At 46.0% G+C, this 22,043-nt stretch overlaps 1 protein-coding gene across 1 annotated transcript; it reads left to right on the plus strand.

The window, feature by feature from the left end:
- Positions 1-10,480: 10,480 nt before the first annotated feature.
- LOC126995457 (DNA-binding protein D-ETS-6-like) lies at positions 10,481-15,533 on the plus strand. Its single transcript, XM_050855013.1, has 3 exons — positions 10,481-11,608; positions 14,163-14,267; positions 14,383-15,533. The coding sequence occupies exons 1-3, from the start codon at positions 10,948-10,950 to the stop codon at positions 15,042-15,044; spliced, it is 1,428 nt and encodes a 475-aa protein (XP_050710970.1). The 5' UTR covers positions 10,481-10,947; the 3' UTR covers positions 15,045-15,533.
- The last annotated feature ends 6,510 nt before the right edge of the window (positions 15,534-22,043 follow it).

Raw genomic sequence — 22,043 nt, forward strand, 5'->3', positions numbered from 1 at the left:
GCTCACTTTTTACAGGGCGTTCTACTGTCTGTCGACTGTGTCTGTCCAGGCAGCATCTCGAGACAAGACTAATAATAATAATAATAATAGATGGAAGAAGGCCAGAATAATAATAATAGAGCTTTCTAATCACCAGGCAGCATAATAGACAAGACTGCAGGAGCAAGAAGAATAAGATGGAAGCAGGTCAGAATAAAATAATAGAGCTTTCTCGCACTGTTGCCTCCTTAATTCATCCAGGCTAACGTTGCAATAATAATAAACCCTTCTCCAATTGCAATAATAATAATACAATAACGCAACGGGAGGATGCTAGTGGCACCGCCCATGATGGCTTCACCGTCGTGAATGGAGGAGCCAAGCCAGCCAGACAAGCGATTTAATAATAATAATAATAATAATAAACAGGTTTGCCATTCTGGAGGAGGAGGACGAGCAGGAGCACCTTCCTGGTGGGTGACTCCATGATTCGCCAGCAGGTCGTTGAGTTCTGCGGCAAGGTTCTCGTCGAAGACGGATAATAATAATAATATCCTGGTGCTGATCGACGAATAACTGCTGCTCTTGAGGAGATCTCCCCAGGCTAATGATTCACTGTTTGTTATTCACACAGGTACGAACGACGTCACCACGAGGTCTGAGGAACTCCTAATAGTACCGTAGGCTCATCCAGCAGTATAAGACTAAATCTAACATTTTGATTATAGGAGTTCTACCATACTTGGGACATATATTTTTCAGTAAGGCCTTCAGCCTAAACATATATACAGACTCTTTGTAGGAGCTTGACGTGGAGTTCCTAAACGCATGGGACAATTTCTATGGACAAAATGAGCTATTTCACAGGGACGGATTGCACCTTTCTCCCATATATATATATATATATATATATATATATATATATATATATATATATATATATATATATATATATATATATATATATATATATATATATATATATATATATATATATATATATATATATATATATATATATATATATATATATATATATATATATATATATATATATATATATATATATATATATATATATATATATATATATATATATATATATATATATATATATATATATATATATATATATATATATATATATATATATATATAAAAAAGATGTGAAAAATCAGTAATATTAACAAAGTTCTCTAAGGCAACGAACAGCCTGTTTAATGAGTGGAAACAAATTTGCAGAAATGATTGGTGCACTTTGCGCCGTGACACACTGCCGCCGCGCCGCGCGGGGCAGAGAACAAACATAAAATTCGACATTGGCACGATGACGCATCGCAGCCTTTACTTGTGTTGGAAGGATTTCCATTGTTAGGTTTGGTCTGCCTCTCTTAATGTAAAGAAATATCCAGAAAATATTGGATATTCAAGGAAAGGTGAGCGGCTTCCGGTCTTACCTGCATGTCATTTAATTACAATCGTTGCACGGGTACAAACCGGAAGGGCTGGATCAGGTCAGTGGGTCAACTTTTGGAAGTTTCCAACATGCCGCGATTTCGACAGTTTAAATCATTAACATTTCTGTTAATTTTTTCCTGATTTCTTCTTGTATCTCATAATTTTATTCATGGTTTTATTGTCTCCACTCATTGCTTAGTCATTAGCCTTCAGCGGTCACGGGAAGGATTCACGTCTGGCTTACACACACACACACACACACACACACACACACACACACACACACACACACACACACACACACACACACACACACACACACACACACACACACACACACACACACACACACACACACACACACATGACGTCAGCCATTCGCAAGGTGACATCACAGCGTGGAATTGTGAATGAGTGAAGCGAGTGAATGGGAGGGAGTGCGAGAAAGGGGGGGGGTGAGAAAGAAGAAGAAGAAGAAGAAGGAAAAGAAAAAGAAAAAAGAAGAAGAAGAAGGAAAAGAAAAGAAAGAAGAAGAAGAAGAAGAAGAAGAAGAAAAAGAAAAAGAAAAAGAAGAAGAAGAAGAAGAAGAAGAAGATAATATAATAATAATAATGATAATTATAATACAAACTAATAAAATACTCCAGCACTCACACACACACACACACACACACACACACACACACCACAGACAGCACCAGACTTCACCAGTAAAATCTGAACTTAATTTTTGGACCGATCTGCTTTCTGGGTCTCCTTACACATTAGTAACTCTTCTTTTACATTATGATCCATGTTTTGTTTTGTTTAATATACAGATTAATTTCTAATCCTTAAATATCTCTCCTGTATTTTTTTAATAATGAATCGTTTGCATTACTTTCCATTTGTATAGTTTGATTCTAGTGTCCCGCTCTTTCATCTCTTCATTTACGTTTTTTTTTTTCTATTTCCTGACAACAATTTTCTTATCGAGTGCCGCCAATTTACTTCGGCTACTTCTTTTATACGACGATTATATCTTGCCATAAATCTTTCGTCTGACTCAAATCGTTAAAGCCGTTCTATTACTTCTTGAATCTAATTTCAGTGTTTAAATCGTCAACTTTCACGGTATTCATCACTGCGCTTATTTATGCCTCGTGCTTCTTTAACTTTTCGCACGTTTTATTCTCGTTTTATTTTGTCTGAAGCGTTTGCGTATGCTCTTTGTCACCCTCCGTTTATTAAGTGCTTCCTCTGTGTAAGTAAGTCTCCGGTGTTTGCTTTGTTCACACTAATCATCTTGCATGCCGATTTTCGTGAACCTAAATATTACATGTCTCCTCTGTTTTTCATCAACTACCATAATTGTTTGACACCACTACCGCCAATTTTAGTAGCGTCTCCTTATTAATGACAAATAAAACACCCAAATGACTCAAACGACCGTGACTAATAAAAAACGGAGGACGAAACTGGTTGATATCTAGAAAGTTTCCCATCCTTGTGTGTACTCTGTTCACTTCATTACACAAATCCACGCTAATTCATGCTATGCTGCCAATATCACTAACGACACACACACACACACACACAGACGATACTATAATCTGCCCACGCACAAACACACCCACACACGCATTCCCTTGCCCAATCCCACCTGCTGGAAAACTACCCACCAGTGCACCATTTCCGCAGGTCACTGATATTTCCCGGGTAACGCCGTCGCTGAACAAAGATTACTGGGATGATCCGTGCTTCCCCTACCGTCCTTTCCTCCCCTAATTCATTCCCTCCCTCGCTCTTGCTCTCTTGCTACACCTCTCGCGCACCCCCCCTGCCCCCACTATCTTGCTCCGGCTGTCCTTCCTACCTCACCCCCCTTCTCCTCGCCTCCGCTCCTCCGCCTACGCATGAGATAACGTTGCTTCTCTGCCGCGGCCGGTCTTCCCCACTCCCGCAGAAGGCAGCGCTGGGAACACTCCAGTATCGGTCTGGGAAAGTGGTTCCCTTACGACACGTCGGCTTCTCGTTTCTCCTCTTTCTGTTTAAGTTTTCGGAATCCGGCTGCATGGGATGTCCACGCCGCGTTGCTCGACTGTTCACAGTTATTTTCAGTCACTGCGATTGGTGGTTTGGATGATTATGTTGTTCTTGTTGTTGTTCCTGTAGTAGTAGTCGTAGTATTATTATTAATAGTAGTAGTAGTAGTGGAAGGAGGAGGAGGAGAGAGAGAGAGAGAGAGAGTGTGTCATCCCCCGACTAGACGCGGCGACGCCAAAACAGGTCGAGCCGTTTAAAGATCGTTGTTTTTGTTGTTGTTGTTGTTGTTGTTGCTGTTGTTGTTGTTGTTGTTGTTGTTGTTGTTGTAGTTTACGATGATGATGATGAGATGATGTCTAACGTCTCGGGGTGTGGAGTAACGCCGAGCATGAAACAGCCTCCTACTCCCCCTTCTCCTCCCCCTCACCCCCTCTCCGCACCTTTGTTGACGCAGTAGAGAGGGGGGGGGGAGGGGGAGGTACAGATAACGCCTTCCTCTCGGGCGGCGTTATCAGGGCCAGACGTCACGCGCACCGGCCCGCTAAGCCCCAGCAGCGTCATCGGGGGGCGATGTAAACAACACATTACACGAGGTACTGCCGTTGGTAAACAAGGCGTCCGCCTGTTCCTCTGATGTCACGCCCGAAAAAAATGAATACGTTATCTGGTGTTGGTATGTACAAAGATGCCTTCGTCTTTAACGTGAGTATGTGGCTGACGAAATGCGATCCGCTGCTCTCATGCACCGAGGCCACTAGTCGTTATGGTCTTCTGTAGCACAGCGAGCGCCTCTTTTTTTTTTTTTTACAGCTAAGGAGACAGCTCAAGGCGCAAAGAAAAAAAAAAGAAAAAAAGGCCCGCTACTCACTGCTCCCGAACAGAGGTTAAAGGAGTGTCCAAAATCAGAGGTCAATTTCGGGAGGAGAGGTGTCCTTATACCCTCCTCTTGAAAGAGTTCAAGTCGTAGGTAGGAGGAAATACAGATGAAGGAAGATTGTTCCAGAGTTTACCAGCGTGAGGGATGAAAGAGTGAAGAAGCTGGTTAACTCTTGCATAAGGGGTTTGGACAGTATAGGGATGAGCATGAGTAGAAAGTCGTGTGCAGCGGAGCCGCGGGAGGAGTGGAGGCATGTAGTTAGCAAGTTCAGAAGAGCAGTGAGCATGAAAATATCGATAGAAGATAGAAAGAGAGGCAACATGGCGGCGAAATTTGAGAGGTAGAAGACTATCAGTATGAGGAAGAGAGTCTTTGATTCCACTCTGTCAAGGGGAGCTGTGTGAGTGGACCCCCCCTACACATGAGATGCATACTCCATACGAGGGCGGACAAGGCCCCTGTAAATGGGCAGCAACTGTGCGGGGGAGAAGAACTGGCGGAGACGGTACAGAACGCCCAGCCTCGAGGAAGCTGATTTAGTAAGAGATGAGATATGAAGTTTCCAAATGAGATTTTGAGTTAAGGATAGACCGAGGATGTTTAGTGTTGAGGAAGGTGATAGCTGAGTGTTGTCAAAGAATAGGGGATAGTTGTTTGGAAGATTGTGTCGAGTGGATAGGTGGAGAAACTGTGTTTTTGAGGCGTTGAAGGACACCAGGTTCCTCTTGCCCCAATCGGAAATAATAGTAAGGTCTGCGGCTAAGCGTTCTGTTGCCTCCAGCCTTGAATCGTTAAGTTCCTGTAGGGTGGGTCTTCTATTAAAAGAAGTTGAGTGATGCAGAGTGGAATCATCGGCGTAGGAATGGATAGGGCAGTTCGTTTTGGAAAGAAGATCATCAATGAACAACAGAAAGAGAGTGGGAGATAGGACAGAACCCTGTGAGACACCACTGTTAATAGGTTTAGGGGAAGAACAGTGACCGTCTACCACAGCAGAAATAGAACGGTCAGAAAGGAAACTGGAGATAAAGGTACAGAGAGAAGGGTAGAAACCGTAGGAGGGTAGTTTGGAAAGCAAAGATTTGTGCCAGACCCTATCAAAAGCTTTTGATATGTCCAGCGCAATAGCAAAGGTTTCACCGAAACGGCTAAGAGAGGATGACCAAGAGTCAGTTAGGAAGGCAAGGAGATCACCAGTAGAACGCCCCTTGCGGAACCCATACTGGCGATAAGATAGGTCAGAAGTGGAAAGGTGCTTTTGAATCTTCCGGTTAAGGATTGATTCAAAAGCTTTAGATAGACAAGAAAGTAAAGCTATAGGACGGTAGTTTGAGGGATTGGAACGGTCACCCTTCTTAGGTACAGGCTGTGTGAAGGCATACTTCCAGCAGGAAGGAAAGGTAGATGTTGACAAGCAGAGGCGAAAGAGTTTGACCAGGTAGGGTGACAGCACGGAGGCACAGTTTTTAAGGACAATAGGAGGCACTCCATCAGGTCCATAAGCCTTCTGAGGATTGAGGCCAGAGAGGGCATAGAAAACATCATTAGGAAGAATCTTTATAAGAGGCATAAAAGAGTCAGAGGGGGGAACGGATGAAGGAAAAATTAAACTCCTGCTGCACACAAACGTCAAGCAATGAAAGGCTGAATGGAATGATGATACTCGCGTCCTGATGGCAGTAAGATTAACGCGGCGTTTAACTTTTGAATACAGTATAGACAATTCATATTCGTTAATTTGATATGTGTGTGTGTGTGTGTGTGTGTGTGTGTGTGTGTGTGTGTGTGTGTGTGCGTGTGTGCGCGCGCGCGCGCGCGCGCAAGTGCGAATGCATACATACATTGTTTTTATTTATTTAATTAATTAGTTTCTTCATGTATATATATCTGTGTACGAGAGCTTTTCAGTCACACCACACGGGATAAACATTTTGTGAATGAAAATAAAAACAAATATGACGGACCGATTGTCTTATCTGAACGGAAAAAAGAAAAGTTTGAAATATCACTTTACGTAAGAGAAGAAAAAAAAAATATATAATATCAATACTTAAACTTCAAATGTTATTCCAACTCCGCCGCCAAGATGCCTCAGAATAACTTACCCATAAATTAAACATCAGAGAAGCCAAAACTGTAACTGAATTTGTGGCAAGTGCTTGAAATCATACCTGGACTGGTGATGTATCAATCTACTGTGGTCCTTAATGTTTCGCTTGATGATAAACAAAGGTAAGAGCCCAACTCATAAGGATATTAGGAAGCAGCAAGATCGGAGAATTCCTTTAGGTCACTTCGATCAAAATTATGTAGTTCACAATTCTCGTCGAGCGTCCTGCAGCGTCCTGGCAAATAGATAACAAACTGACCCACCACTCGCATCCACCCTGCATGCCTTAATCCCCGGTATGGGAGTAAGTGTTCCTCATTATTTTTCGAAGCTGTATCATTTCTAACCACAATAGGCGAAGTATACAAAGATGTTTGCTAACGTTCAATTCAGATGATCTTGCGGGACGACAAAAATGGAAAGAAAATATATAAAAAAAGTTCTTGAGTTGTGAAGGCGATGAATGTTGAAATATTTTCTCCTCATTTGTTTATTTCACTCACTCTCCGAGCTCGTGCAATATGCTTTAAAGGTCAGTACTATGGCCTAAGCCTCACACGCATGCTGGCACTGTTTAAGTGGGAGGCTACACTCACCGAATAATTCACGGTGCAGCAGATCCTGGGCCCACATTCTCAAACTTTTCGGGGCTTACACACTCATATTTGGTAAGGCCTTCGTGGAAGATGTGAATATTTCCATGGGTAGCTTTATGAGCCTAGTGGTAGTGTGACAAGACTTCTATACCCTAAACGTGAAACACCACTCATGAGACAAACTAATCTCTTTTGTGACCTTTGGAAACACTTGTTGTGAGAGCCGAGAGCGTCTGAGAATGCGGGTCTTGAACTTTATCATTGGCTTCTCCGAACATATGCAACAGCGCGGGATCACCATTTGAGTAATTAATAGGAATGCTCTAGTTTCTCGTTCTGGTACGCGTAACACAACACATGAAGCTGTACTGTTTGCAACTTTACGCTACTTTTAGGCATCATCATCATCATCACCAGCATTTATTTGTCCACTGTATAAAAAAAGCCAATCCTAACTTCCTCACACTCCCTGTCTGATCCATCCACCATCTGGCTCTGGCAAAGGCATTAACTTCATCTTCACCTGCTATTTTGTCGGCTCTGGATTCTACAGTTCCTAGGATGCCGCTCTCACACTCCTCCGTTGTCGATAAAACGTTAAAATGTTAAAGTCGAGCATGATCATATCCGTTAGCAGCTATTCGGACATGTGTTGTGTTTGAACACTGGCAAAACAAATCCGTAGACTTTTTGGAGACCGGATATCTCGACCACGTTTACTTATACAGCGCCTGCCTGGGAATGATCAGATAACATTAGGAGTTGCCTTCCTTCAGTAGCCAAGCATGGGCTCACAAGGCCTACCACTCCTCCGGTAAAGAATAAATTACTGACCGTTGGGAAAGTAGAGGAAGCGGCTGATTTGTTGCTAAAAATAAAAAAAAGTCAGAATTTCGTGGAGTTCTGAAAATAATGAACTAATGCTGCCTGCGGAATGTTTTTTGTTTGCAGGAAGGTACAACTAAAGGAGACATTTCTCATCGTAGCCAAACAATGAATGAACAGGAGAGAGAGAGAGAGAGAGAGAGAGAGAGAGAGAGAGAGAGAGAGAGAGAGAGAGAGAGAGAGAGAGAGAGAGAGAGAGAGAGAGAGAGAGAGAGAGAGAACAAGGAGGCAAGATACGGAATGCAGTACTGAACGTGAATGAGAAAAAAGCAAAAAATAGTGAAAAATGAAATGAGATAAAAGAGAAGCAAAGAATAGAAAAAAAAATAAACGTGATGAAGCAAAATAAAAGAAAGTATAAAATGGAGAAAGAAAGGATCGTATAAAATAAAGACGATAAAAGAAGGGAATAAAAGAAACGAAGGAAAGAGGAAGGAGGTGTATAAATAGACACAGAGAAACAAAGGAAAATAAAGTGCACGCAGTAGGAGCTTGATCCTAACCCACCTAACGAAATCAAACCAATCTTAAAATTAACCCACCCGACATGCAGCTAACCTAACACGAACAACGAGGCAAGGTGAAGAGTGAAGAATAGCAATGTTAATGAGTATACGAAGCCACATAAACACCTCATACAATGCGCTTAAAACGCAAATCCCTGCTTCATCATTAAGAAATAAAACAAAATATTATGTAGTTTTAAATTTGAATCATGAAGGAGATTACTACTACTACTACTACTACTACTACTTATACTACTACATGAACCCCATGGACCCTTATATGCACGGGTTCGAAGTAACGGCCAGACTTTACACCTGAGCCTTCTAATCGCCGCGCGTGTATCTGCAGAGCCTGCCAGGAACGAAGAATGTTGACAGTGAGGATCCATGCGAGTCCCGCCATGCCATTTCTTCACTCACCCAAAGAATATTATGAAAGCTTCCTTAACTTAAAGCCTAGGGGGAAACTGTGTAGTCATCCTCGCGGCACTACTGCATACACGAAAAAAGAAAAGACAGAAACCTATGGCGATGAAAGGACGGCAGTTCAAGCTATAATATGACAGTTATTTCGTCTACTCTCCCGTTCCTTCCCTGTGACTTGCCGCCCTTCCCAGAACCCAGAAAGTGGCCCAATTATCCAGGCGAGGAAACACGCGTGAATGCGACACGCTTCTTACCTAAAAATAGGGTCAATAAATTAACTCGCTGTTTCCTGCCGGTGCCATGTGTTCCCCGAAGGACGCCCCCGTGGCCCGCTACCTGCAGAGGAAGAACATACGCAACGCAATGATGACAGGAGAAAAAAAGTAACCGTGGGTGACCTCATTGCATAAACCAGCCGACAGAAGACCCCCAAGGAAGCCTAAATCGGGATCCGGAAACGGGACGCCCCGGAAGCTGATATGAAGTTGAGTGGGTGTTACTTTCATTGAGCGGGGTTAAGAAAGGCGGGGGTGAGGTCTGCATGTAGTGTTAAGTATGTAGTCTCGCCTTTGTCTCTTAAGAAATGCATAGCTTCTTCCCCGAATCGCCTCCTCCGACATACTGAAGCAAGGCGTTTGTTTGAGCCTCCCCGCGCTGGGTAATCCCGCTCGAGGCTCCTCCCACTTGCCTTCCCTCATTGGCTGCTCTCAGACACACCTCCAAAGCCTCTTGCGTCCATTGGTCACTATTCGCCGAAGAAACGCCCTCCACCTCCCAAGTGGCTTTTGGCAGAAATCGGCGTTCCCTGATTGGCCAATAGGTGGGTGTGGGGTGACTCATCGAGGAGGCTTCACCGTTGGGTTTGTGACGTCAAAGAAAGGAGACCGATAGGCAGCGCCACCTAGAGGAACTAATAACAGGTGCTATGTATGGCCTGAGGGTCCGACACCAACAAACCTCTTGGCTGGGGTTCAATAAACAATGTGTGTACTACTAACCTCCCCCCCCCTCCTACGCCTGCTTCTCATCTCCCTCCTGCAAACCTCACTTCCTTCTTTCCTCAATCCTCCTCCTCGTTGGTGGCCTTGACTGCTACACCTGTCCTCCCGCACCTGCCACCCAGCACACCTGTGCCTGCTGTTCCTCGTTCCTGAAACTTTTGTAAGGCCACTCGTCTGCCGCTACACCTGTGCGGCCGCTTTCTTTCTAAACAAATCCTTGGGAAAGAGTTACTGGCAACAAACACTGATAAGGGAAGGGTTTGTTTATTTGTTTACCTTAATGTACACACACACACACACACACACACACACACACACACACAGACTTAATATCACATAATTATAAAGAATCTTCATGGCATCATCTTTATTAAACATTATACTCCCAGCAACATGAACATCATCATCACTTTCGTCACCTTCATGAGGCCTCTTACCCCACTCCGTATCCCCCGTGCTACGCTCTTCCCTCCACCCTTGACCTCCACTATAGCAGCGTCCCTCCCACACGAACCCCCCTCCCCCCGGGCCACGTGCTCCCGCCTAACGTGCCGCTAAATGACTACCAGGTATCGCGCCAGCACGGACAGGTTGGTTGGTATAAAACGACTGAGCGGGGCTCTGATAGCCAGACCCTCGCCCGCCACCCGCAGCTCAGCACCTCTGCCGCCAGCCGGCTAGTGAGTGAGCTCGTTGGCTGCCCGTGTTTGTGCGTATATAGCTGAGAGCCACAACGCCTCTGTTTTGTTTATCTGTGGACACACAGTCAAGGCCCTTCATACTTGTGCTAGGGGCACAAAGCACCAGACGTGCAGCAAGAGGCGTCCCTCAGTCGAAGGGCGTGAGGCAGGCCCTCGCCTGTAGGAGCAACGATAGTTCCCGAGAAGAGTGAGTCACCGAGTGAGTCAAGCGACGGCAGCAGCAGCAGCACTCTAGCAGTGAACACCCCGCACCACCGCCGCTCGGAGCACACTACCTTGGCGGCGCGCCTCCAACCCGCACGCGCCACTCCGCCGCTCAGCCACCAGCGCCACCCTAACAGAGCCGGACATTGCTCACATTGTGACCGTGCAAGCAGCCAGTCATGTCTTGGAGTCCGGACACACTCGTGTGGGACCTGAGCTCCCTGGTCAGTCCAGGGCTCGAGTCATTCAGTCCGCAGACCTTCGGCGGACAACAAGCACCTCCCCAGCAGCAGCAGCAGCAGCAGTTCCCGTATCCTCAGCAGTCACAGCATCAGATGTTTGGCGCGCCTCAGCAGGCGGGGTGCACTAAGCCCTACCTGGACGTGGCGTTCAGCGATTACGGTCTATTGTCCCCAGGCGGCGAGTCGGGGTACAGCAGCGCCTGCAGTGTGGGTCAGGCCTCGCCCATGAGCCGCAACGTTGGAGGCTCCCCGGCCCCTCCCCGGCCCACGTCGCGCACCACCCCAGCCCTCGATGGGACCATGGAGACCAGCTACATCACATCTGCCTCAAACACACTCAACAACTATGGAGCCGTCGGCTACGAAGCCTTCGATAATCAGAACAATGCCTATGATGCCCTCAACTCCAGCTTCGACACCACCTACGAGAGAGGACTGGACACAAGCTACGGGTCCCCCGCGCCTGGCTACTCATCGCCCTTCATCGAGCCCTCGTGTGACTCCCCGTACAGCCTGCCGCCCCCCTGCAGCTACGAGCCTCCACAGCAGCCAGAGCAGCAGGACAGTCAGCAGGAAAAGCAGTTCAGAGCTCCCCCCGGTAAGTTACTTCACATATTTTGTTTGTTTACTCCAACCCTGAGAGAGGGGGTCAGTGGCACTGAGGGAAGGTTAGGGTGACAGGACTGGTCTTCCGGCTCACCTGGCAGGAAAGGTTACCTAACGATCATCTACAAAAGATTATGAAATGTCGGTAATCGTACGGTTAACTTAAAAAAGAAAATATTACAGTAATTCCCCAGCCGGTTTCCCCTCCCTTTCCCTCTCCTGCACCCTCTTCAGTTACGGTCTAGCTTCATGACGCTCGCCTTGTTTCTGGGACCACACCTCTATTCCCAAAGGTACACTGTGGCCCGCGCTAATCTCCGCATCGCACCTGCATAGTATAATTGTGACCACCCTCCCATTAGTCCCGTAACCCATTCCCTCCTGGATACCACCTAACCACCCGTCCGTTCCTCCGCTTCCCTCTCACCTAAAAAAAAAAGTGGCCTCACGAGAATCACTTATTTTCCTGTGGGTTCGTCGCTTTGTCTTGGAGGTCAAATCATCTTCGGGCCGCGCTGTTGTCGGGGGTAAAGAGATGATGAGTCCTGACCGCAGACGTCCTCCTCCTCCTCCTCCTCCACCTCCTTCCTCCTCCTTCCCCTGACCCTATCACCGGACGATACATTCTGGGAAGTCGCTAAGATCTTACGTAATTATGCGGTAACCAGCTCTCTCTCGCACCGCCGCCTCGAATTGAACTTTTTGTTGGTGCCGATGAACGCAAAAGTAGAATTTATCAATAGACTTTTACATTTGTTTAGACGTGACGATGAGAATTAAGTTTCCGAGAGATGGAGAATAGAACGCGAGGGGTAGATCTCTATACATTTAATTGCACGAGAAAGGGAGGGGAAATAATGCTAAGGGTAACAAGATGGGAATGCATTAACTGAAGACACGATGCAGGAAGCCTATTGAAGCAGAGACGAGGAGTATAGTATAAGACATTTTAATAGAGCTTTCTTATGTTGTTATATTGAGGTGTCTGTCCTTCTTATTCTCTCTCTCTCTCTCTCTCTCTCTCTCTCTCTCTCTCTCTCTCTCTCTCTCTCTCTCTCTCTCTCTCTCTCTCTCTCTCTCTCTCTCTCTCAAAACGCACCCTCAGGCAATTTTAGTCATTCATTCGAGGGTGGGTGCAGCAAGGCGCTCTCTCTCTCTCTCTCTCTCTCTCTCTCTCTCTCTCTCTCTCTCTCTCTCTCTCAGATATATTCCTCTTCTCTTAACCGTTAAACAAGAAATACCGACAAAAAAACGCCATTTCTCCCTTCATCTTCACTCCATCCTTCCTTCCTCCTCCTCCTTCTCCTCTTCCTCCTCTTCTCCCACCTCCCCGAGCCTCCCTTCTCCCTCTTTTTCCAGCCTCCCGCCCGTCCCACTAACACTGAATGAGACAGTCAACTTATCAAAACCACCTCTGATTGCTGGGTCTCGCTAGTTGATGGGAGGCGGAGGAGATGAGGGAAGGTGGCAGGGAAGGGAGGGGAGGGAGGGAGGCCTTGATGGACGAGAAATGGTCAAGGTTCTCTCAATAGCAAAGGGCAGGGCAGCGCAAAACTCTCTCTCTCTCTCTCTCTCTCTCTCTCTCTCTCTCTCTCTCTCTCTCTCTCTCTCTCTCTCACTCACACACACACACACACACACACACACACACACACACGCACACACACACACACTTCATAAGGTCTGCAGTAACCCATGACGGTGAAGGTGAAGAGAGACTGCAAACGCATTCAATTCAAACACACACACACTCTCTCTCACACACACACAAACACACACACACACACACACACACACACACACACACACACACACACACACACACACACACACATGCCACGACGTAAATAGCTCTCTCGTTTTACCCTGGCGACAGAAATAGCCGCATATTTCTCGGTCAAGTGACAGACACGACATAAATACACCTTTGGCATTCGGTCCCGGCGCGTAGCAGCCCTTGGGAGAGGCGATAACGCAGTAACACGGTTGGATGCAGCAGTTCAGCTCATGCGTAATAGACACACACACACACACACACTCACATACGGCACTCTTATCGTAAAAATCTCCATGCTGGGAATCGTCAGTATATATTGCAAGCTCACACTGAATCTTCCTCACGTTTACACTCGCATGCCGGTCGTGCTTGCCTGACAGATACACATTAACATGCCACACTCGGCTAATTCCGTCCCAGGCATGACTGTATAGGGCGGGCACGCGGGTCACCTGCCAGGGCACTAATAGAGAGGAGACCCGACCAGCCAGCACGAGTCTCACCCTCACACCCAAACAACCAGAGAGACGCCTACCATTCGTTTCTCTCCCTCTTCTTTTTCGGTCATCTCTTGTTCCTATTCACACATGTATTGGCAATAAGAGCGATACATCCACGCCGCTGTTCTCAGGTCTTTGCAGTCACCTTCCTTCCCTCTGTCAGGCTAACGGTTAATTTGGAGTGACTTAACTTGAATGAAATTAAATTGATATACTTTTACTGACTGTTTATTGGCATTTAACTAACCTGTGCCTTTCCTCTTCCTCAGATCCGCGCCGGTGGACAGCTGAGGACATTGAATCTTGGGTCAGCTGGGCCAGAAGGGAGTTTGACCTGTCACCAACCCTCAGCCCCGCCCTGCTGCCTTCCTCAGGTAAGTTGAGCTTCTCACATCATGGCAAATCTTAAGATGATGTTAAAGTTTGTTGTCAGGTATGTCAGCTTACGACAAAGACCATACTAACGTTCCCCGTCTTCTCATCTTCCAGGCTATGAACTGTGCAGTCTGACAAGAAATGAAATTCAGCGCAAGGTCGGCAACAACTCTGGCCGCAAATTGGCTCAGCACCTCGACATCCTGCTGGGGTATTTGGGCTCCAGCCTGCCTAAGGACGAGCTGCAGGAATTCCTGGAGCCTGAGTCTGACCGACAGGATGATCAGATTGAGGGTGACCCCTACATGATCCTGGGAGACCTCTGCCGAAAGTTGTCAGCGCAGGGCTCCGGCCAGATCCAGCTGTGGCAGTTCCTCCTGGAGCTGCTCTCAGAACCCGCCAACGCCGCCGTCATCACCTGGGACGGCACAACCGGGGAGTTCAAGATCCTGGACCCTGACGAGGTGGCGCGGCGCTGGGGCGAGAGGAAGTCCAAGCCTAACATGAATTACGACAAGCTCTCCCGCGCCCTCCGGTACTACTACGACAGGAATCTCATGACCAAAGTACACGGCAAGCGTTATGCTTACAAGTTTGACTTCCGTGCACTGGAGCAGCTGCAGCAGGCGCAACAAAGCGACCCACAATCCCGCCCTACCCCAGACATGGGCTCCATCACTGCCCTCTTCAGCAGTGCCTCAGTATCCACCCCACCACACTACTGGCCCTCTTCCAGCAACCCAGGCACGCCCTCGCCCGGCCCTGCATGGATGTAGGCGGCTCCGTGCCGTAGGAGGACGTGATCTCAGGTGACGGGGTTGCGCGCCGCCCCCGAGAGAGCCCCGGTGAGGCGTAAAGACCATTTCTATGTACCTGTGGGAGCTTCTTACCTCCTGTGATACCGCTGCATGACCACAGGTGGAGTCTCCCCTCCTGCCCAGCCCCGACACGCCCCGCCCCGCCCTGCTGCCCGGCGTGGTGCCCTGGTCGGGCCCGCCTGGTGATTAGGCACCAGGCAACTTCAGGTCAAAATTAGGTCCCTAAAGTGGGTCTCAGCTTCTGTGATCTCCGGTTCGATAGGTTCCTGGCGGGGCCTCTCACCCCAGCCTTTCTCACCTTTGCCCATCTCACCCCGCCCCCCATTTCACTCCAGCCCCGCCGCTCTGTACAAACTCATGCTGTTGTATATACTACTGTGATAATATTTATATATTTAAGCCTTTTTTAAAGTATTCAAATTTTGTACAATAAAGAACTATAGTTAATGATAACTCTTTTGCTTTGGTTCCCTTTTGTAAGTCAGAGAAATATGTACAAAAATAGGTAACGAGAAAACGAGGGTGGTCTCGCTCTCCTTGACACTCAAGAAGGAAAACACACACACACACACACACACACACACAGAAATACCGGAATCTGTACCACGGAATTCCCCGCGGCGTTACGGTGTGTGGGGTGCGCCGCGGCCCGCCACGCCTCCCTTCCACGCAGCGGACGCAGCGGCAGCAGCACCAGCAATACTAACAAGGACAAGGGCAGCAACAGTAATACTAATCAAATAGCCATACAGATAATAGTAATAAAAACAATGACAATAGGAAGTCACAACCACATTATTTGCTCTTCCTGCCTGAAAAACACTGTAATCATCGAACATCAGGGCATCAGCAGGAACGTTTTCAAAACAAACAAACAAAAATAGGCAAATAACTGTAAGTGATAAGCGAGAAGGTGGTAAAAAAAAAAAAAAACTAAGAATTGTGAGTGTAGGAATTAAGATAAAAAACAATCGAGTGTCAACCCAAAACAAAGAAATAAACAAAAAATAAAAAAAATAAAAATAGACAAAATAACGATATATAAATGGTACGCACAAGGGTAATAAAAAACTTCAGAATTGTGAGTACAGAAATTACGAAAAAAAAAAAAAACTAGTGACAGCCCAGACATTATGCAGGAAAAGAAGGGGAAAGGAAGGGAAGGGAAGGGGAACTGAGGAGAAGAGAACGGATATAAGGTGAATGAAGGGGAGGAGAGGGGGAAAAGAAACTGATGGGGAGAGAAAAGATAAGAGAGAAGCACAATACCACGACAAGAGAGTGGCAGCCCAGACATTGTACAGGAGGAGAAGGGGAAAGGAAGGGAAGGAAAGGGGAACTGAGGAGGAGAAAAAGGATATAAGGTAAATGAAGGGGAGGAGAGGGGGAAAAGAAACTGATGGGGAGAGAAAAGATAATGAAAGTAGTTGGAAAGTTTCGTTTAGTCGGTGCAAGATCTGTGGTCATATAGCCGGAGAGAGACAGAAGGGGAAGGGAGCAGATCCCAGGAGACGGGACACAACCTCCGATTAATACCTGGTACCCATTCACTGCTGGGTGGACAGGGGCGTAGGGTATCGGAAAAGCCGCCCAAATTTTTCCACTCCGCCCGGGAATCGAACCCGGGCTCTCTCGGTTGTGAGCCGAGTGTACAACATTGCACCACGAAGCCCCCAAGGAAGCACATGACAAGGACCAGAGATTCAGTTCGTGCATTTGTCGGAGCAGGATGGAGTACACTAACATCGCACTGAGGTTGGTAAAGGATATAAGGTGACTGAAGGGGAGGAGAGAGGGGGAAAAAGAAATTGATGTGGAGAGAGAAGATAAGAGAAGCACATGATAAGGACCAGAGATTCAGTTCGAGTGTTTGCCGGAGCAGGATGGAGTACGGACTGAGGTTGGTTCCGCTTCCCCTTCTAACAACAACTATTCCCATGGGCCGCAAAGGAGATCAGTCGGGTTCTAATGAGTGTTGTTTTAAAATTTAAGTTCATAACACAGAGGAAGGGTCACAATATATACCACCAGGGCCATAAAAGTACCCGAATGGATATACCCAGAAATCCTACGAAAGCCTTGTCAAATATGTGTGCCGGGGAGCCGAAATGGTTAAGAATATGACCCTGACAAAGGTGGAGTACGTTGGGAAAGGCCTTTGTCGTTTAGCGGACTATGGCAATGACGACCTATGATGATGGTATAATAAAATGCAAGACAAATTAAATAGCATTACTTTATTTTTGCTATTTTGTTATATATGCTATCTATCTATATCAGTCTATCTATCCATCTACACATCTCCTTTTAGCTCTCTATTTTCCTGTCTATTTATCTATCTACCTATACACCTATCTATCTATCTAAGTATCTATCCATCTATCATATATCTATCTACCTATCTATATATTAACAGAAGCTTGGGAGTATGTCTAACTATCGCCAATGCTAAGTACTAGAAAAAATAAGTTTCTCATACCAAGGTTCTTTACTACATGTCTTCCTGGGCCACAGTTGTTACGAGTCGGTACAATTTTATTTTTATCTTTTATAATAGCAGGCGGAATGCGAAACAACTAGGTGTGACACTGTGAACGAGTACCAGGAACGGGTCACGTCGCCTCCCTGCCCGATTGCCGCCTTGGTGATTCAGTTCGACACCAGAAGCGTTGAGGAGCCGAGCAGGATGACATGCACAAGAAATAGGTAACAGGATAATTGAAGAATAGGGCCGAAAGTTATAATAAAAAATTGGTAACAAACAAGATGTACTTCTACTACAATTACTACTACTACTACTACAACTACTACTAAAATATATGCTATTGGTGCGGTTTAAATGTCAGTGAGGCGTGTTCCTGGAGGCAGCGTGGCCGCCCAGAGGAAGAGAAGACGCAAAACACATCTTTGCTACTGTCAATGGTGAGGCCTCAAAAATCAATCACAATAATAATAATAATAATAATAATAATAATAATGATAATAACAAATACATTACTACTCCTGAACCAATTACCGGAACCTTTATTATCATTATCCGTCACACACACTCCTTCTGATATATATATTAAATGTACTAAAACGTGTGTGTGTGTGTGTGTGTGTGTGTGTGTGTGTGTGTGTGTGTGTGTGTGTGTGTGTGTGTGTTGGTGCGTCAGTCTGCCCCCTCCCTTTCCCCTCCCCCCGCCCCCCCCTATCCGCAGCGGTAGCAAAGTAAACAACCTGTGACGTCATACATGTGAAGGAGGAGGAGGAGGAGGAGGAGAAAAAGGAGACAAAGAAGCAGTAGAAGAAAAATAAAAAAAGAAGGAAAAGGAAAAACGAGGAGGAAGAAGAAGTACAATATTAATAACACTGCAAAATAAACGAATGTGTAAAAGATAGAAGAAAAAAAAAAGAATGCTATGAGAAAGGAGGAAGAGGAGGAGGAAGGAGATGAAAAGGAGAAGGAGGAGGAGGAGGAGGAGGAGGAGGAGAGGAGAAGGTTGCATGGGAAGGATGGGTGACTGTCTCTCTCATGAAGGAAGGAAATGTCTGCCAAAGTTCTTAGATTCCTCCTCCTGCTTCTGCTTCAGCTTCTCGTCCTGCTGTGGCTGTTAATCTTCCTCCTCCTCCTCCTCCTCCTTGTGCATCTTAATCAATTTATGTTCTTAGCAGCATTCAGCATTTTTGTTTTCTCTTCTCTTTAGAACATTAGATGAAGAACGCAAGGAGTCTGCAAGAGGCCGGTTGGTTACACTTTGATGATGTTAGCGCCATAATTTTTTAGGACCTGTAATTGATTCAGGTGCCTTACTAACGGGTTACCTTTAATAAAATTTACCAGTATTTCTAGTCGGGGAAAACGGTGGCTTCACCTCAGAAAAAAAATCAACCTTGTACTTGAGCTGCCCACCTGGCCTGTCTTATACCCGTCACACACAGCCGAATTTGAATCCGAATCATTTCCGAATGGCGTTCGGTTTGCATTCACTTTGCATTCGGGCACCGATTCGGGCTGTTCGGTATGTGTTCGTCTGATTCGAAAACGATTCTGGAAAGTTGACCGAATATTTCATTCGACATGAAACTTTCGGACAGGAGTCGGAAAGGAAAAAAGTTAGGAATCGAGGCGGTTTGCGTTCGATATGCATTCGGAATGCGTTCGAAATCACTTCAGGGTGTTCGGGTTGCAGTCTATTTGGACTCGGAACCGAAAATTTGAATTTTGACCGTTAAAAATGTCAAAAAATCGGTTTCGAGTCGGGATGGACTCAGAATGGAATCGATATGTATTCGGAATGCATGCGATTTACATTCGGAATGACTGTTGCGAATTCAAACAGAATACATCCCGAATCAAAACCGATATTTTACAGCTGCTCCGAATGCATATCGAATGCGTCCCGAATGAATATCGAACTCTCCGAATGCGCTTCGAGTGTGTTCAAAACGCGCTCCGAATAGATTCCGAATTCATCTGGAACGCATATTAACTACCCATGGTCGACATTCGGTTTCGATTCGGTATGGATTCGGTATGGATTCAGTTTGGAATCGGTTTTTATTCGGTTTGCATTCGGAAAGCATAAAAATAATCCGTTAAATTTTGAATTTCGGAATTCGAGGTAAGTTCGGAATGCATTCGGTTTTCATTTGGTTTGGTGTTGGAGTGCATCCGGTTTGCATCCGAAAATAGGTTCCTAATGTAATACGAATGCGGTCCGACAAAAAAATTGACCTTGAAAAGTTGCCTGAAACGTACCTGAATCGACTCCGAATGTGATTCAGGCTGGGTTCGGAAGCAATTCGGCTATGTGTGACCGGGGCATTACTGAAAACGTTTACATTTCCCCATTAATGAAGAAATGTGTCTTCAATAACTTTTGAATATGACATAAAACAGTTGATGTAGCGGAAGTTCTTGACGATTACTGCTCTACGCCGATCTGTACAATAATTTTAGCATAGCACAGTTTACACAACGTAATTACCATTTGTGGAGGTTTTAGTGAGTGCTCTGCTTTGCGATGCTCACAGAAATTCCCCCCAGGCTTGTTTTGGAGGGTAGGGGGCGCTGGAGTGGCAGAGGGGGTGGACCAGCAGTTGTAAAGAAATACCGATGTAGCTAAAATTGGAGACGGACGGATGGATTGGCAGAGTCAGGAAAGTACAGAAGCAGACGGACTAACAGCCTATACATGCACGCCCCCGAGTTTTCTAATGTCATTCACGTCTTCGTAAATACACTAAAAACCATGCACAAGTGGAGGCACAGGCCGAGTGGTTAGCGTATAGAAAAAGAAATATAACCATTGGCGTCACTAATGGGATGAGTCAAGACATAGCACCGGTGTCATCGCGAAAGCCTGCCCAGCCAATGCGCTTTATCATTATTATTTATTATTATTGCTATTATTATTATTTTACGATGCAGGAGACAGAGTAAGGGTCGAAAAATACTGACAATTAATGGTGCAACTCTCTTTCTCTTTGGTTATCCTCCTTGTCCTCCTCCTCTTCATCATCATCATCATCCGCACCCAAGAAGGCTACTCATACAAACAGAACAAAAGAAGATGCTAAGAATGACGTTACCAGGTTTAGTTCCAGAGGCGTCGTGCTACTCCCGCTTTGGAACAGTATAAAAGTCGCAGGCAGGAGGATAACACAGGACATACTAACAGAGGGAAGGCTGCTCTTCAGTTTGCCATGCAGTGAAAGGGATGACATCGTGGTGACAGGTTAACTCTTGCATTAGGGAGTTGGAAGGCATGGAAAATTTTGCCGATAAAAGATACCAAGGGAAGTAACATTGCATCAGAGTTTATAAGGAGGGAGACAGAGATAGCCAGACATGGACGAACATTTACCGAGAACTGCATGTCAACATTCTCAAACACAAGATGGGAGAGATTTCTGCAGAGAGAGAGAGAGAGAGAGAGAGAGAGAGAGAGAGAGAGAGAGAGAGAGAGAGAGAGAGAGAGAGAGAGAGAGAGAGAGAGAGAGAGAGAGAGAGAGAGAGAGAGAGAGAGAGAGAGAGAGAGAGAGAGAGAGAGAGAGAGAGAGAGAGAGAGAGAGAGAGAGAGAGAGAGAGAGAGAGAGAGAGAGAGAGAGAGAGAGAGAGAGAGAGAGAGAGAGAGAGAGAGAGAGAGAGAGAGAGAGAGAGAGAGAGAGAGAGAGGATAACGCGGCTCGTAACCCTGTCAATCTTTCCCCACCAGAAAAGTTACGCAAGAAGAGGCAGAAAAACGTGGTTGGTCTTCGTGCAACGGTTTGTAATTTTCGCAACATCCTTTGTGAGGTAAAAAGAAAAAAAAAAAAGTTGCGCGTACCCTAATAATGAAGTCTGGCGGCGATGTCCTTATGACGAAATAACACATTATATGAATTAGTATCTTTAAAGGAAATTTTTCTCCTGATGCAACCTAGACTAGACTGGACTACCGTTACTCAGCTTCATCATAATAATAGTGAAAAAAAAGGAGGTTGAGAGAGAGAGAGAGAGAGAGAGAGAGAGAGAGAGAGAGAGAGAGAGAGAGAGAGAGAGAGAGAGAGAGAGAGCATATTATGGAGAGCAATGAGAAGGGCAGAGGAAGGGAGTGGCCGAACAACCGCTCCCAGATTCTTCCCAGCACCGGGGCGAGTCGTGTCCTTATGGGGTCGAAGTCGAAGGAGGATTTACGGACTGGATTGATTTATGGAACAGGAGAAGGATAGGTGGCATTGAGGACTCAGGTAGAGGGGAGAAGAACGAGGGGACGAGGGGAAGACAGAAGATCAGGTGGAGAAATTGAATCGAGAGACAAGAGGCAGTTATTGGGTCTGGATGAAGAGGATACAGAGGACTGAAGCTAATGGCGACAACATAATATGAGAGGCCGACGCCAGATAGGAGTGAAAGAAGGGGGTAGGGGCTTGGGCGTGTGGGTGGTGGAGGGGGTTAGGGGTGAGAGAAGGGGGTAAGGACTTGGGAGTG

Source organism: Eriocheir sinensis, chromosome 8 (genome assembly GCF_024679095.1).
Source record: "Eriocheir sinensis breed Jianghai 21 chromosome 8, ASM2467909v1, whole genome shotgun sequence".
Lineage (NCBI taxonomy): Eukaryota > Metazoa > Arthropoda > Malacostraca > Decapoda > Varunidae > Eriocheir > Eriocheir sinensis.

Bases quoted from the DNA above. Each gene is read 5' to 3' on its own strand.
- LOC126995457 (XM_050855013.1), top strand. From the start codon at position 10,948: ATGTCTTGGAGTCCGGACACACTCGTGTGGGACCTGAGCTCCCTGGTC. The intron at 11,609-14,162 runs GTAAGTTACTTC...CCTCTTCCTCAG, and splicing joins GCAGTTCAGAGCTCCCCCCG to ATCCGCGCCGGTGGACAGCT. The intron at 14,268-14,382 runs GTAAGTTGAGCT...CTCATCTTCCAG, and splicing joins CGCCCTGCTGCCTTCCTCAG to GCTATGAACTGTGCAGTCTG.